The 13,217-nt window shown below is 39.6% G+C and overlaps 1 protein-coding gene and 1 long non-coding RNA gene across 31 annotated transcripts in view; one reads left to right on the plus strand and one right to left on the minus strand.

The window, feature by feature from the left end:
• SLC17A1 (solute carrier family 17 member 1) overlaps positions 1-13,217 on the plus strand; it is a 215,238-nt gene that overhangs the window by 13,866 nt on the left and 188,155 nt on the right. For 22 of the 30 annotated variants that reach the window (XR_014062747.1, XR_014062743.1, XR_014062741.1 and 19 more), the window contains 9 exons: positions 92-325; positions 899-986; positions 1,320-1,406; positions 6,059-6,177; positions 6,281-6,445; positions 7,674-7,806; positions 7,892-8,039; positions 8,617-8,741; positions 12,513-12,603. Coding sequence is in view for 6 of the 30 variants with exons in the window: in XM_081522124.1 (XP_081378250.1) it covers positions 92-325; positions 899-986; positions 1,320-1,406; positions 6,059-6,177; positions 6,281-6,445; positions 7,674-7,806; positions 7,892-8,039; positions 12,513-12,603 (1,065 nt within the window). In the remaining 24 variants the exon portion in view is untranslated. The remainder of the gene's footprint in view (positions 1-91; positions 326-898; positions 987-1,319; positions 1,407-6,058; positions 6,178-6,280; positions 6,446-7,673; positions 7,807-7,891; positions 8,040-8,616; positions 8,742-12,512; positions 12,604-13,217) is intronic. The other 8 variants (XR_014062736.1, XR_014062737.1, XM_081522124.1 and 5 more) reach the window with 1 other exon arrangement.
• LOC145518227 (uncharacterized) lies at positions 1,195-13,091 on the minus strand. Its single transcript, XR_014062767.1, has 2 exons — positions 10,520-13,091; positions 1,195-1,457 (listed from the first exon to the last, which is right to left on the minus strand). It is a non-coding gene; the product is annotated as an uncharacterized LOC145518227 (long non-coding RNA).

The following is a 13,217-nucleotide window of genomic DNA, read 5'->3' on the forward strand; positions in this document are numbered from 1 at the left end:
GGAAGACTGGAAGACCAGTTTTCCCACATTCCTGAACATTATAGAAAATCATTTGCAGAGTGGCTAAACCCGTCTCCTTTTTTTCTTTCAGAACCCTGTGTATAACTGGAGCACTGAAATCCAGGGGATCATGTTAAGTTCCATCTTCTATGGTGTACTCATCAGCCAAATTCCTGCTGGTTATTTATCTGGAATATACTCTTTAAAGAAAATGATTGGTTTTGCATTACTTCTCAGCTCTCTATTTACCCTGCTCCTCCCACTGGCAGCTGAATTTGGAGAAACTTGGGTCATTATATGCCGAGTAGTCAAGGGACTGTTCCAGGTATAAAGATAATGCAAAATAGAATATTACTCAGCCATAAAAAAGAATGAGTTTGATTCAGTTCTAGTGAGGTGGATGAACCTAGAATCTGTTATACAGAGTGAAGTCAGAAAGAGAAAAACAAATATCATATATTAACACATATATATGGAATCTAGAAAATGGCACTGAGAAATTTATTTGCAGGGAAGGAATGGAGACACAGATGTAGAGAATGGACTTGTGGACCCAGTGAGGGAAGGTGAGAGTGGGACGAATGGAGAAAGTAGCATCAACATATATACACTACTATGTGAAAAATAGACAGCTGGTGTAACGTTACTGTATAACACAAGGAGCCCAGCCTGGTGCTCTGTGATGAGCTAAAGGGGTAGGATGAGTAAGCGAGAGGCAGGCTCAAGAGGAAGGGTATGTACATATAATTATGGCTGATTCACATTCTTGTACAGCAGAAACCAACACAACATTATAAAGCAATTTTTCTCCAATTAAAAAAACAAAAAGATAATGCAAAAACTAGAGTTTAAATTCACAGAACATGTCAGAGATCAAATGTTCTAATCATTCTTTCAGGGGATAACATTAACAGCTCAGCAAGTAATATGGATCAAGTGGGCTCCTCCCTTGGAAATAGCCCGACTTACTTCTCTGAGTTTGTCAGGTAATGACATAGAGCCTAGAATGTTTAATCCCATTGTCATCTCATTGTAGCATGTTCTGCCCTAGAACATAAGAAATATGTCTGTTTTGAACTGTCAAGGGCTTTGGAAACCATCCACACTTTAAATATGTGGAAACTGTCTAGGACAGAGAAGAGGTTTCCTTATCTCTAACAACAGCAAAAAGAGAAGAAAGCAAATATTTCATTATTTTCTTCTGTTTGGTATTATATGAATATTTCACTAGAAGTTGTTCACTGCCACCATGAAGCTACATTATCTCCATTTCCAGATGCCTGCGTTCATTAGAGGTGTTCTTTGTGCCTTCTGATTAGGACTTCTGCTAGGACCCTGTATTGTCCTGCTTATCACTGGATTCATCTGTGACTCCCTGGGATGGCCCATGGTCTTTTATGTTTTTGGTGAGTCTCTTTCTATAAAAATCCCAGTCATTATTTAGAGTTCTAAAAAACCTAAAAGTAAACACAAAATTTAATAATTTATATGAAGTTAACAATATTAAAAATCATAAATCACACTGAAGGAAAAAGAGCAGTCAACATTCATTCATTTCTTATTGCAAGCAAGATGTCATGCTCAGAACTATACATGCATTATTGTACATAATTTCACAATTCTACAACATCAGTGCTACAGAAACATATCCCTTACATAAACTCATGGGGAAAGGAATGATCAGAACAGGTCAAACATAATATGAGTATACTATGTATACTTAACATCCCAAGCATGATTTGGTACATCATCTTATGTGAAAGTGAAAGTTGCTCAGGCATGTCTGACTCTTGGAGACCCCATGGACTACACAGTCTCCAGGCCAGAATACTGGAGTGGGTAGCTATTCCCTTTTCCATGGGATCTTCCCAACCCAGGGATTGAACCCAGGTCTTCCACACTGCAGGCAGATTCTTTACCAGCTGAAACACCAGGGAAGCCCAAGAATACTGGAGTGGGTAACCTGTCCCTTCTCCAGAGGATCTTCCCAACCCAGGAATCGAACTGGGGTCTCCTACATTGCAGATGAATTCTTTACCAACTGAGCTACCAGGGAAGCCCTATCATCTCATAATCAAACACATTAATTTCTAGAGTGACGCATGAAATTCTCAACAAATTGGAATAACTATAAAGGATCAGGGTTTCCAGATAAGTTAGAAAATCACTTTCAAATCTTGATTTTAAATTTGTCAATAAGGGACTGTGAATGAGTGCTTTTATGCTCATTTGATAGACAAAAATATAGAGGCTTAATGCAGAGGGATCTATTTATGAAGTGATTATTTAAAATGGTATAAAGATGTGGCAGAATCACAGGGTTAGAGCAGTGATCTGGTGCTAGCAAAACAGAAGCTAATACCATCCCCAGGTCCAAAGGGGCAAGCAAGGGAGTAGTTGATGGGAGTCCACTAGGAGAGAGTCCTGTAGAGGTATCTACATTGAGAGGACCCATGACTTTTCATAAAAGGGAATATAGACTGAGGCAATGCTGGGGAAGGTGATAACCAGGGAAACAGACACCCTAATCTCATTCAAGTCTCTCCTTCTAATATTCTGCTTAGGCTTTCTTCTGCCCAAATCTATCTGGAAAGCAGAGGACATGGGGGCCTATTGATGTTCATTCAAGTCAGCCATCTGTGGCCAAAGCAGGGTAAAGAAGGGTGGAGAGTGGATCTACAGGGAGCCTCCAATACCCACAGGGAGCAAATGGCAGAGCCATGTGAAAATATGTCTTCCATCCTCTCAATTTCACTGCTCTTCATCACTGCCATTAGTCATCAAATATTTTTTCTGTTCTCTTATTCTCTTTCTGATATTCCCATTACACATATATTATACCATTGTAGTTGTCTCACATGGAGAAGGCAATGGCAACCCACTCCAGTACTCTTGCCTGGAAAATTCCATGGGACTCTTCGCGAAGAGTAGGACACAACTGAGCGACTTCATTTTCACTTTTCACTTTCATGCACTGGAGAAGGAAATGGCAACCCACTCCAGTGTTCTTGCCTGGAGAATCCCAGGGACAGGGGAGCCCGGCGGGCTGCCATCTATGGGGTTGCACAGAGTCGGACACGACTGAAGTGACTTAGCGGCAGCAGCATATGTCTCACAATTGTCTCACAATTGTTTAGTTTATTTTTAATTCTTTCATTCTATTTGCATTTCAGGTTTGGAAATTCATATGGACATTTCTTGAAGTTCAGTGATTTTTTTCCTTCAACCATGTCTATCTATTAATGAGCCCATTAAAGGCATTCTTCATTTCTGTTACAGTGTTTCTGATTTACAGCATTTTCTTTTGATTGTTAGAATTTCTGTCTCTCTACTTACATTACTGCTTATTCTTATATGTTGTCTTTTTCACAGGCTTTTAAATCATGTGTTAAATTCTTGATCTCATAATTCCATACCTTTGCTAATATCGGAGTCTGGTTCTGATGCTTGCCCTGTCTCTTCAAACTATGTTTTTTTTGTCTTTTTGTATGCTTCGTGGTTTTCCTGTTGAAAGCTCAACAAAATACACTAAAATGAACTGAAATAAATAGCCCTTTAGTGTGAGGTTTTATGTTTTACTGGCTACAGGTTAATCTGGTTTACTGTGTGCCGTAAATTTCAGAGGCTACAATTTCCTCTGGTGTCTTTGTTTTTGTCTTTCCTGTAGTTTTTTTAGTTTCTCTAGAGACTTCTTAAATAAGGTTTGGGATATGCAGTTCTAGATGGATTCCCACTAACATGCAAGGATTCTTCTGATATGGTGGTAAGGTGTGTATGTGGGGAGAGAGTGTTCTGTGGTCTATGATTTGGTCTCAGGGTTTTGGTGAGCCTGTGCCTCTGAGCTTCACAAGCTCTTCTCAGTTTTGTTTTGTTTTGCCCCCTCCTTAAGTGAGATAGGAAAAAGGGTCTGGAGTTGGGTGTTTCCCTTTTCTTAACTTGGTGAGGCTCTGGTAAAATAATTTCCCCTTGAGTAGTTTTTGTGAAGAACAGAATGCTCTAGATGTAATTAATAATGGCTACTTTCCCCATCCTCTCCTAGGAGGATTAAGAGATTTTTTTCTTATATTCACTGTGAGAATCTGGCAGGTCTTCTGGAAATAAAACTCACAAAAGTGTGAGGGGTCTACTTGAGCCTGGGCCCCCTCCCACCCAGGTTTTTCATCTCTCAAACTTGTCCACACTGAACCTACAGTAAACCATCTAATACTAGGTTTTCCTACCCTACTACTGACTGGTTCCATTGGAGTTTTCTGTTTCTAGGCTTCTGTTCTGGGAACTTGTAATTCTCTGCATCTGTCTGTCTCTCTAGAGACAGGAGGGCAGTGGTTTGGGGGCAGTGGTTTGCCCTGTGACCTCAATTCTCTGCCAGATCAAAGAAGCATTGTTGATGTTTGTTCAACATTTGATGATGACTTCCAAGCTCCTTATATGCCTCCCAGATGTTAGAACTGTCCAAGCCTCGATGCCCATAAATCAAGTTGAAGTTCTTCAGTCCACATTTGACCTGAACAAGTATCATAAATCAACCGAACAATACCATTCTTTCCCTGGTGCCTGTACCTTTGACTCCATGCACTGAACCTCAGTGATCAGGCATTTCCTTCTCATTTCAGTTGCTGTGGTCCTGCTCTCTCTGCATTGGACTTCATCCTTCTGGCCATTTCCTCAGTCTCTTTTGCAGAGACTTGCAGAGATTCTTCTCTTCTACTTGCCACCAACTGTTGTCTTTCTTCAAAGCTTTTCTCCAGTCTCCTCCTCTACAGCTATTTTCCCTCTCTAGACAACATAATCCATGCTTAAGTGCCAGTTACCACTTACTAACCATGTGCCCCTGAGCAAGTAAGTAGACCTTTCTGAGCATCCATTTTCCCATTTTGAAAGAAAGCTAATAGCATCAAATGAATTTTCTAAGGATTGACTATAGTAATTTAGAGAAATATATTGTATTTCCGGTGTATTTACTAGGTGTTCGTGTCTATTTACATTTTGCCTTGGGTTTGGGCACTCAGGTCACAGAATGAGGTAGAAATGGTATACTGTCAAACTATTCTTTTAATGTTGTGTTAAAGTGTGTTGCAAAAGTCTGAGATCCTACAATGGCTCCAGCTTTCCACATGGTCTGATCTCATTACCTCTCATCCTCATCTATTACTATCCTCACCTTGCTCCCTGTCCAGTGACACTGGCTTCATAACTCTGGGCCTTGGCACTTATTTCTCCTTCAGCCTGGAGTATCTGTGCCTGGAGTATCTGTGCCCACATCAATGTCCTTGCTTTCCCTGAACATAGTGCTCCTTTGTTCCTCTCCCCATAACTCTCTTCCCTAGCTCTTGTCACTGACGTTTATTACCTTTTGCTTAATTACTATTCACTATCTCTCTCATCCATTAGAAAGTAAACTCTGTAAAGGCAGGGTATATGTCTGCTTTATTCACTGCTGCATTCCCATGACCGAGAATGGTACATGGTACACAATGGCATTTAACCAGTATATTTGTCAAATGAATGAATGCATTTCTGGAAGCCTGACTGCTGAGCAATATACATTCCCTATCCTAACAGAGGATTCCTTATGATCAGGTCATTAGTATAAAAAACTCAAAAGCAACAAATAATTTGGCAGACTCTTATGGGACTTGGACGATCCTGAAGGCCTAGGCTGCATCTTAGGAGTACGGCTAAGGCCTACTTCTCAAAACCAGGTGATTGTCAAGCCCTGTATGAGCCCAGTTACACCCTTCTCTCACACTAGAACACATTAAGAATCTGTAGAGATGATGGCCTAAGAGCAAGGAGGCCCAGCTATCCTACATGGCGGATAATAGAGGCTAAGAAATTAGGAGAGGCCAGAGGGTTTGCTACCATTTCTGTAAAATTCACTGTTGGGAGAGGCAGGTGTGGATACAAAGAAAATTATGAAAAATGTAAGCGTTGTTGCAAAGTTCCAAAAAGAAAGAGGAGGTCCAGGTTCTCAGACCAGTAATGAAAAATGCAAATTTGGATAAGAAACTCACTACAGACAGAGCAATTTCAATTCTAATTTGTCCTGCTCTGATAGGTGCTTGTGGCTGTGCCTTAAGTGTTTTCTGGTTCATTCTGTTTTATGAGGACCCAAAGGACCACCCATATATAAGCATCAGAGAGAAGGAATACATCACATCTGCTCTCACCCAGCAGGTAGAACCTACGTGCTCCACTTTGGTATCTCCCAGATTCTGTGCCAAATGATATGTGTTCCAGCTTGACCTAATGCGCTAATGATTAATGGGTTCCCTTCCAGGTCAGCTCAAGTACACTCATCAAAGTGCCCATCAAATCTATGCTGAAGTCTGTTCCACTCTGGGTGATTTCCCTCTGTAGTTTTGCTTTTTTCTGGTCAAATACCTTCCTGGGTATTTATACGCCACTATATATTGACTACAAGCTTCATGTCAATGTAAAAGAGGTAAGTACACCTTCTCCTCTTCACTTTGTGAAGGACTTTGTGCCTATGTCTTTTTCTCCCATGACTCTAGTCCTAGCTCTTGCCCACCCCTAAACTGTTTGGGCTTCCGAGGTGGCACTAGTGGTAAAGAACCTGCCTGCTAATGCAGGAAACAGATATGGATTCAATCCCTGGGTCAGGAAGATCCCCTGGAGGAGGGCATGGCAACCCACTCCAGTATTCTTGCCTGGAGAATCCCATGGACACAGGAGCCTGGCAGGCTATAGTCCATAGGGTCTCAAAGTCGGACATGACTGAAGTGACTTAGCACTCATACTATTTAGCTGATTTTCTTTACCTAGAGACTTCACCATTTCCAATTATTATGTTAACATTGCCCAGAACAAAAGGTATAGACATCCTGTCTAGCACTCACACAAAAATACACACCACCCAGGTTCCCAAAGATTCCGTATCTCCCATTCCCTGTAATAATAACCTCTGTGTATACCTTAAAGCTCAATACCACTGTTCCCTGCAGGGATGGGGATCCTCCCCTGAAAGTCAATTGGCCAGAGTCTACCATCCATCACAGCTCATACCAATCCTCTCCACAGAGGAGAGGCAAAGAGTCCTGTGAACCCATGACTCATGTCTTGCTCTGAAAGGACTGGCATTCTCATTGCTTTTCTGACTTGAAAAAGTACAAATGCCTGAAACCTTCTGTTGCTTGATGCCATAATAACCAGGAAAGACTCCTTTAGAAATGGAGTCTGGGCTTGCCACTTTGCGACATTCTATAATGAACTTCCAACTACCCAGCCTAGGGACTAGCATGGCACTAAGGTCTTTTAAGCTCCATATGATTCAGTGTAATCTTCCACTAGACCACGGATTTGTTGCAAAGATTAACAGCAGCTAGTCCAGAATAAGCACCATATACATGTCTTCTATTATCATTATTACTTGTTATTTTCCTCAGGGATAGCATTTCCCATTCCCAACTTAGTTTTCCTCTCTATTATCTAGAACATTCAGGTCCCATGATAATACAATAGAAAACTAAGCAGATTGTGATGTCTGTTTCTGACCTCAAAACTATTTTTCTCTTTTTCTTGGGTAGCATGAAATAATTCTGGGGTTGCATGTTGATTGTTTCCTGTGTGACAATACAAATTTTTGATACTGAATTTCAGTGTAGGGATCATTCCATTTCTCATATTCACTCACAATAACATTTCTTCCTCAGAATGGGCTGCTGTCTTCCCTCCCCCATTTGTTTGGCTGGATTGTTTCTGTCCTAGCAGGTTATATGGCAGACATCTTCCAGACAAGGAATACTTTCAGTCTAATCACCATCCGGAAACTCTTCACCACACTAGGTAAGAAATAGCCAATATGTTCAAGTATTTTGGGGTATCCCCCATCTTTGGCATGCACCTGACTGTTGTCTGAATCATTCCCCAGGACTTCTCCTGCCTTCCCTCTTCAGCCTCTGCCTGCTTTACCTGAGTTCCAACTTCTATGGCACTATAATTTTCCTGATACTTGCTAATTCAACAGCAAGCTTTGCTATGGGCGGACTAATGATAAATGTCGTGGATATTGCTCCCAGGTAGGTTTTCAAAATCTCTTTCTTGTATCTAAGTTCTCAAGGATGTTTTAAGATTTCAACTATTTTGGAATTGATGGTCAACAGGCCAAACGTTCTGAAGAAGCATCTATATAGGTCAGACATAAAAAGTATACATTATCACTCCTCAACCAACAATTAGTAATGTTTATTTTGCAACTAAGGAAACTGATGTTCATATACTTGATTATCAGCCTAAGATATCACCACTGGCTTGGATATTACCTAGGATTTTAATTCAGATCCAGTTGGCAAAAAACGTTTCCTCTTTTTACTGTGCTATACCCTTTTTAGATATAATAAGTGTGACTAATGGAAGCAGTTCTGTTGTTTGCAGAACTCCAGGGTACACTGTCCAGGGCTGGCACTTTCTGGAGAACATAGATCCAATATGAGCAGAATTCTCTGAAGTTTTGTAAATCTGCAGCCTGGGGTAGAGAGGCAAAGATCAACCAAGAATATTCTAATTTGTCACAATTCTGTAAAGAATCTTGTCCATCAGATCTATGCTAGGTGAAGGCCAAAGTAACAAAGACATGTATCCATTTGATTTATTCAGTTTTGAGACCCTCCTTGAAAATGCCTGCAAGTTTTCTGACTACTTGGAATTATATAAAGACATAAAAGGATTATTTGATACAGAATACACAATGCCAGTTGGGCCATATGCACTCTGAGAAACAGGTAAATTAAAAATGTATCTACAAATAGATTAAGAAAATTATAAATAGCTACCATTTGGGGGGCCTTCTCTGTTGGCTCAGTGGTAAAGAATCTGCCTGCCAATGCAGGAGATGGGCGTTCGATCCCCAAGTCAGGAAGATCCTCTGGAGTAAGAAATGGCAATCCTCTCCAATATTCTTAGCTAGGAAATCCCCTCCAATATTCTTAGCTAGGAAATCCCATGGACAGAGGAGCCTGCAAGTCCATGGGGTCACAAAAGAGTTGGACATGACTTGGTGACTAACCAGCAAGAACAACCATTTATTATTTTTTATGTGACATGCCCCACTGAAAGATAATATTGTCCACGAAGTATGAGAAAAGAAACCAAAGACCAGGGAAATGAATGTATGTAAAGTCACATGATTAGTAATAAGTAGAAGGAGGATTAATACCTAGATTTGCTTGCCTCCAGAGCTGCCTATATGTAGTCAATGCCTCCCTAGTGTTATTCACCAGTTCCTGGTCAGTAGGATGGGACATACCTTGGCCAGCAATGGCTTGGATATCACAGAACTTGACCTGCATTGCATCATTCCAGTGGGTCCAAATTCCATATTAGCCAGGTGATTTTGTTAAGGTCACAGAAGATAGACTAATATACCATTTGGAAATATTATTAGCCTCTTAAGCTAGATCATCCTTAATATTTAGGGTATATGTATTAATACATAATGTCACAAACATATTTACATAATATATTATGTCACAAACAATTCTTAAACTTTTTAATTAATGAGTTAAATGAAACTTATTCCTAATGTTCCTAGTCATATACCTCCCTTGCCTATTAAAAAGAGTTCTCTTAGAGGATAAATTACTAAATTGTCCTTTTAGGGGAACTTGATCTTTGCTAGAACTGAGGAATGAGCAAATGATTACATTTGTTTGAGTAGAACCAAGATGGCAAGAAAGAAGGTCTGGAAGAAAGAAGAAGAGACACAGATGTGGTTCTATGAGACTATTGTTTGGGAAATGGAGTGAGATAGAGCAGACCTGGAAATGTAGTGACCATCTCTTTGGTGGGTAGCAAGAGTAGAAAAGCACAGAGGATTCTAAAGATGCTATGTGATGCATTAAGAAGGCACTGTCATCCCCTTGACATTCTTAAAGGGAGGCTCCAAAACGTTTTTTAATTGCTTTTAATTCTTTTTGACTGATGGATGGATCATGCACTCTTGAATTTCCCTCAATGTGAGACTAAAGTATAGTTTAGACATCTGAATCTTGTTCTGGTTCTACTGAATCATTATTAAACCAAAATATAAAATCAATTAAATTGAAAGTCTGCTTCAGCAGCTATTTATACTTCCAAAATGCTTTTGCCATGTGATGTTACAGCTGAAGAAGAAGAAATTTTAGAGCTAACTCCTGTCCAGGGAATCATCCAGCATTAAAAAAAATCTTAGAGCTTTCCTGATAGCTCAGCTGGTAAAGAATTCGCCTGTAATGTGGGAGACCTGGATTTGATCCCTGGGTTGGGAAGATCCCCTGGAGGACTGTATGGCAACCCACTCTAGTATTCTTGCCCAGAGAATCCCCAAGGACAGAGGAGCCTGGCAGGCTATAGTCCATGGGGTCGCAAAGAGTTGGACATGACTGAGCAATTTTAGAACTAATTGCGGTCCAGGGAATTGTCCAGCATTAAAACAATCTCAAGACTGTTTTCATTCCCCATATCAAATACCTACCATTTGAGGTTTGGATAGCATGAGGAATGCGGCATAAAGAGCTCTCACCTTGCCATTCTCAGGTTGGTGAGCCACTCCATACTGTGGATGTGTAATGATTTTCAGAGGAACTTTCATGGCACTCAGGACTCGTGACACTGGGGACTGCTGAATCATAAAGCAAACTGAATTAAGATTAAATGACTGAAATCACTCAGAATACACTCTTTAATCATAGAAATTAGGGTTGCTATCAAAAGCAAAAGGTAGTGAAATTAGGGTTGCTATCAAAAGCAAACAATAGATAACTCCCATGGCTCTGAAATTAATGTTTAGGTCAAAGGAGAAATCACATTTGAAATTAGAAAATACTTTAAATTACAATGAAATGTGACATATCATTGATAAGCATGTGAGGTGCATTTAAAAATCATACCCAGAGAGAAATGTATAGCTTTAAACTTATATATTGACAGACAGTTAAGTCTTAAAATCAGTAACCATGTTTGTATCTCAAGTAGGTAAGGAAAAAAAGTAGCAAATTGAACCCAAAGAAAGTAGAAGGGAAGAAATTATGAAGATGAGGACCAAAAAAAAAAAAAAATGATATGTAAAGCCAACAATATCAAAGTTGCTTCTTTTAAAATTAATAAAATAAGATTAAGAAAAAGGAAAAAAATTATCAATATAAGAAATGAAAAAGGGTGCATTGCAGTACGTTTTAGCACATAATAAAGCCACAGAATATTGTAAACAATATTATAAATATTATAAACATTTTTTAAAGGCAAAAGTGACAGGGGCTCCCAAAGGCAGAAGTGGCCCTAAACCCAGGGATGCTATTGCTAAAATAAAAAAGGAAGCAATGAATACTGGAGACAATTGATGGTTTCTGCCCAATCTGTACCTGTGGCTGCTCATAACCATAAATGTTCTTCTTCACATATTAAAAGACACTCTCCAGCTCCCCTCAAAAAGAGACAACTCAAATTTCCACCCTGTGACTACATACACCTCCACAACCCAGGGACTCTAGGTCTACTTGCCAAGAATGTTTCATTAATCAAGAATGAAAGTCAGAGGTTCAAAGACGATCAAATACCATTGTAGTTCCAACCTTAAGAGGGATGGCCAGGGGTGCATTTCAGGTGAAATTCTTGGACTGGCGCAAGAGGGACCAGAGCAGAAGCATACACCAGGGACTCTAGGCCCAGATGTGACGCTTCTTTGATCAGGAACCCATAAACTAATGCATTATACTCCCCCTCGTATTCAACGTATAAAGGTAGAGAAAGATTGGAATAGACCCAAGGAAATAAAAGACAAAAAGCCCTCACTCTCACAAAAGGGAAGAAGTGAAAGCACACAACCTTTGGTGGTGAAATGTGTTAGGCAGGAAAGTCAAAGACTCCCTGTCCTGGAGTGAACTAATTTCTTGTTTAGACAGATTCTGTTCTCCAAAAGGTGAACAGATTGTTCTTGATGACTGACCGATTTGACCTCTACTTTATGTGTTATTCCCTGTGGCTCCCCCCTCTGCAGTGCTCATTTTCCGCTGAGGTTGGCTTTGGCACTCAGGATTGGCCAGTCAAAGTTGCTTATAAACAATTTTCTGGTTTCCTTGCCTGAGTAATCATTGCTCCTTGCCTGAGAACAATCACTGGGACCAGTAGTTCTGGGACGGTGAGAAGAGGCCAGGTGAACAGAACCCTTCGATTTTGTATTAATCCCAAACCAGTTCCTATTACCTACACACATCACCTTTGGAGTTTCTCAAACATAGTTTTCACAACTAGCTGGCTTTCTCTCTTACTATGCTTTCATTTTCTCAATATATTAATATTCTTTACTGTTAAAGCCAAGTTTTCTGACTCTGTAGTGCAACCAGAAAGTTACTTATATATCCATATACTTTTTCAGACATTTTAATGGAATTTGAATAGTGGGAATGGGAAATTTAGGAAGTCAACAGTTCTCTCTCTTAAACCCTCAATACATTATGTTTTTTCCTGTAGCGTTTGTATTACTTTACATTTGTGTACTGTCATTCATTTTTGTATAGATATTATGGATTTCTTAGAGGAGTTACAAATGTAATTGGACTAACAGGAGCGCTCATTGCTTCCACTGTGACTGGAATCATCCTTAGTGAGGTAAGGAACATCAAGACATGGGTTGTTACTTTTCTAATATTAACTGTACAGAAAAAAAAGGTAATGCATATAAACTGCAGAGGAGACATCATCAAGAGGTGAGTTATGAGATTCTGTGTCATATTAAACTTGGTCAAATCAGGCATTGCCTCCAAATTCACAGATGATACAATTTCTTTCTTGTAATATGTCAACTAATTATGCTGGTAACTTTAACTGTTGGTTATTGAAACAGAGGTGGACTTCTGTGCTTTTTAATAATGAATGTGTGCCTTGATCAAAATAATTAGTTTACGGGGTGAATGGTAATATAAGTAATAAGACATAGTTTTGTCAGGAAAGGAATGAAAAATCAGGAACAAAGACAAGTTTAAAATGACCAAACAAAACAATTCTATGAAGGCTGGCTTCTGTTTCCATGGACAAAGTTACCTGAAATTCCCCTTTTAAAAAATGCCTTCTCTGGTGTTGAAGGAAGATAACTGCTAGTCTAGAATTCTACAGTCCATCAAAAAAAAAATCCACCATAAAAAAATGGAGTTTAAATGCATCTATTTTCAAAAAAAAAAACCAAAATTCATCAAAAGTAGGCTAGCACTGAGGAAAAAAAGCTA

The sequence above is a fragment of the Giraffa tippelskirchi genome, chromosome 8 (assembly GCF_054371585.1).
Source record: "Giraffa tippelskirchi isolate mGirTip1 chromosome 8, T2T-mGirTip1v1.2.pri, whole genome shotgun sequence".
Classification (NCBI taxonomy): Eukaryota; Metazoa; Chordata; class Mammalia; order Artiodactyla; family Giraffidae; genus Giraffa; species Giraffa tippelskirchi.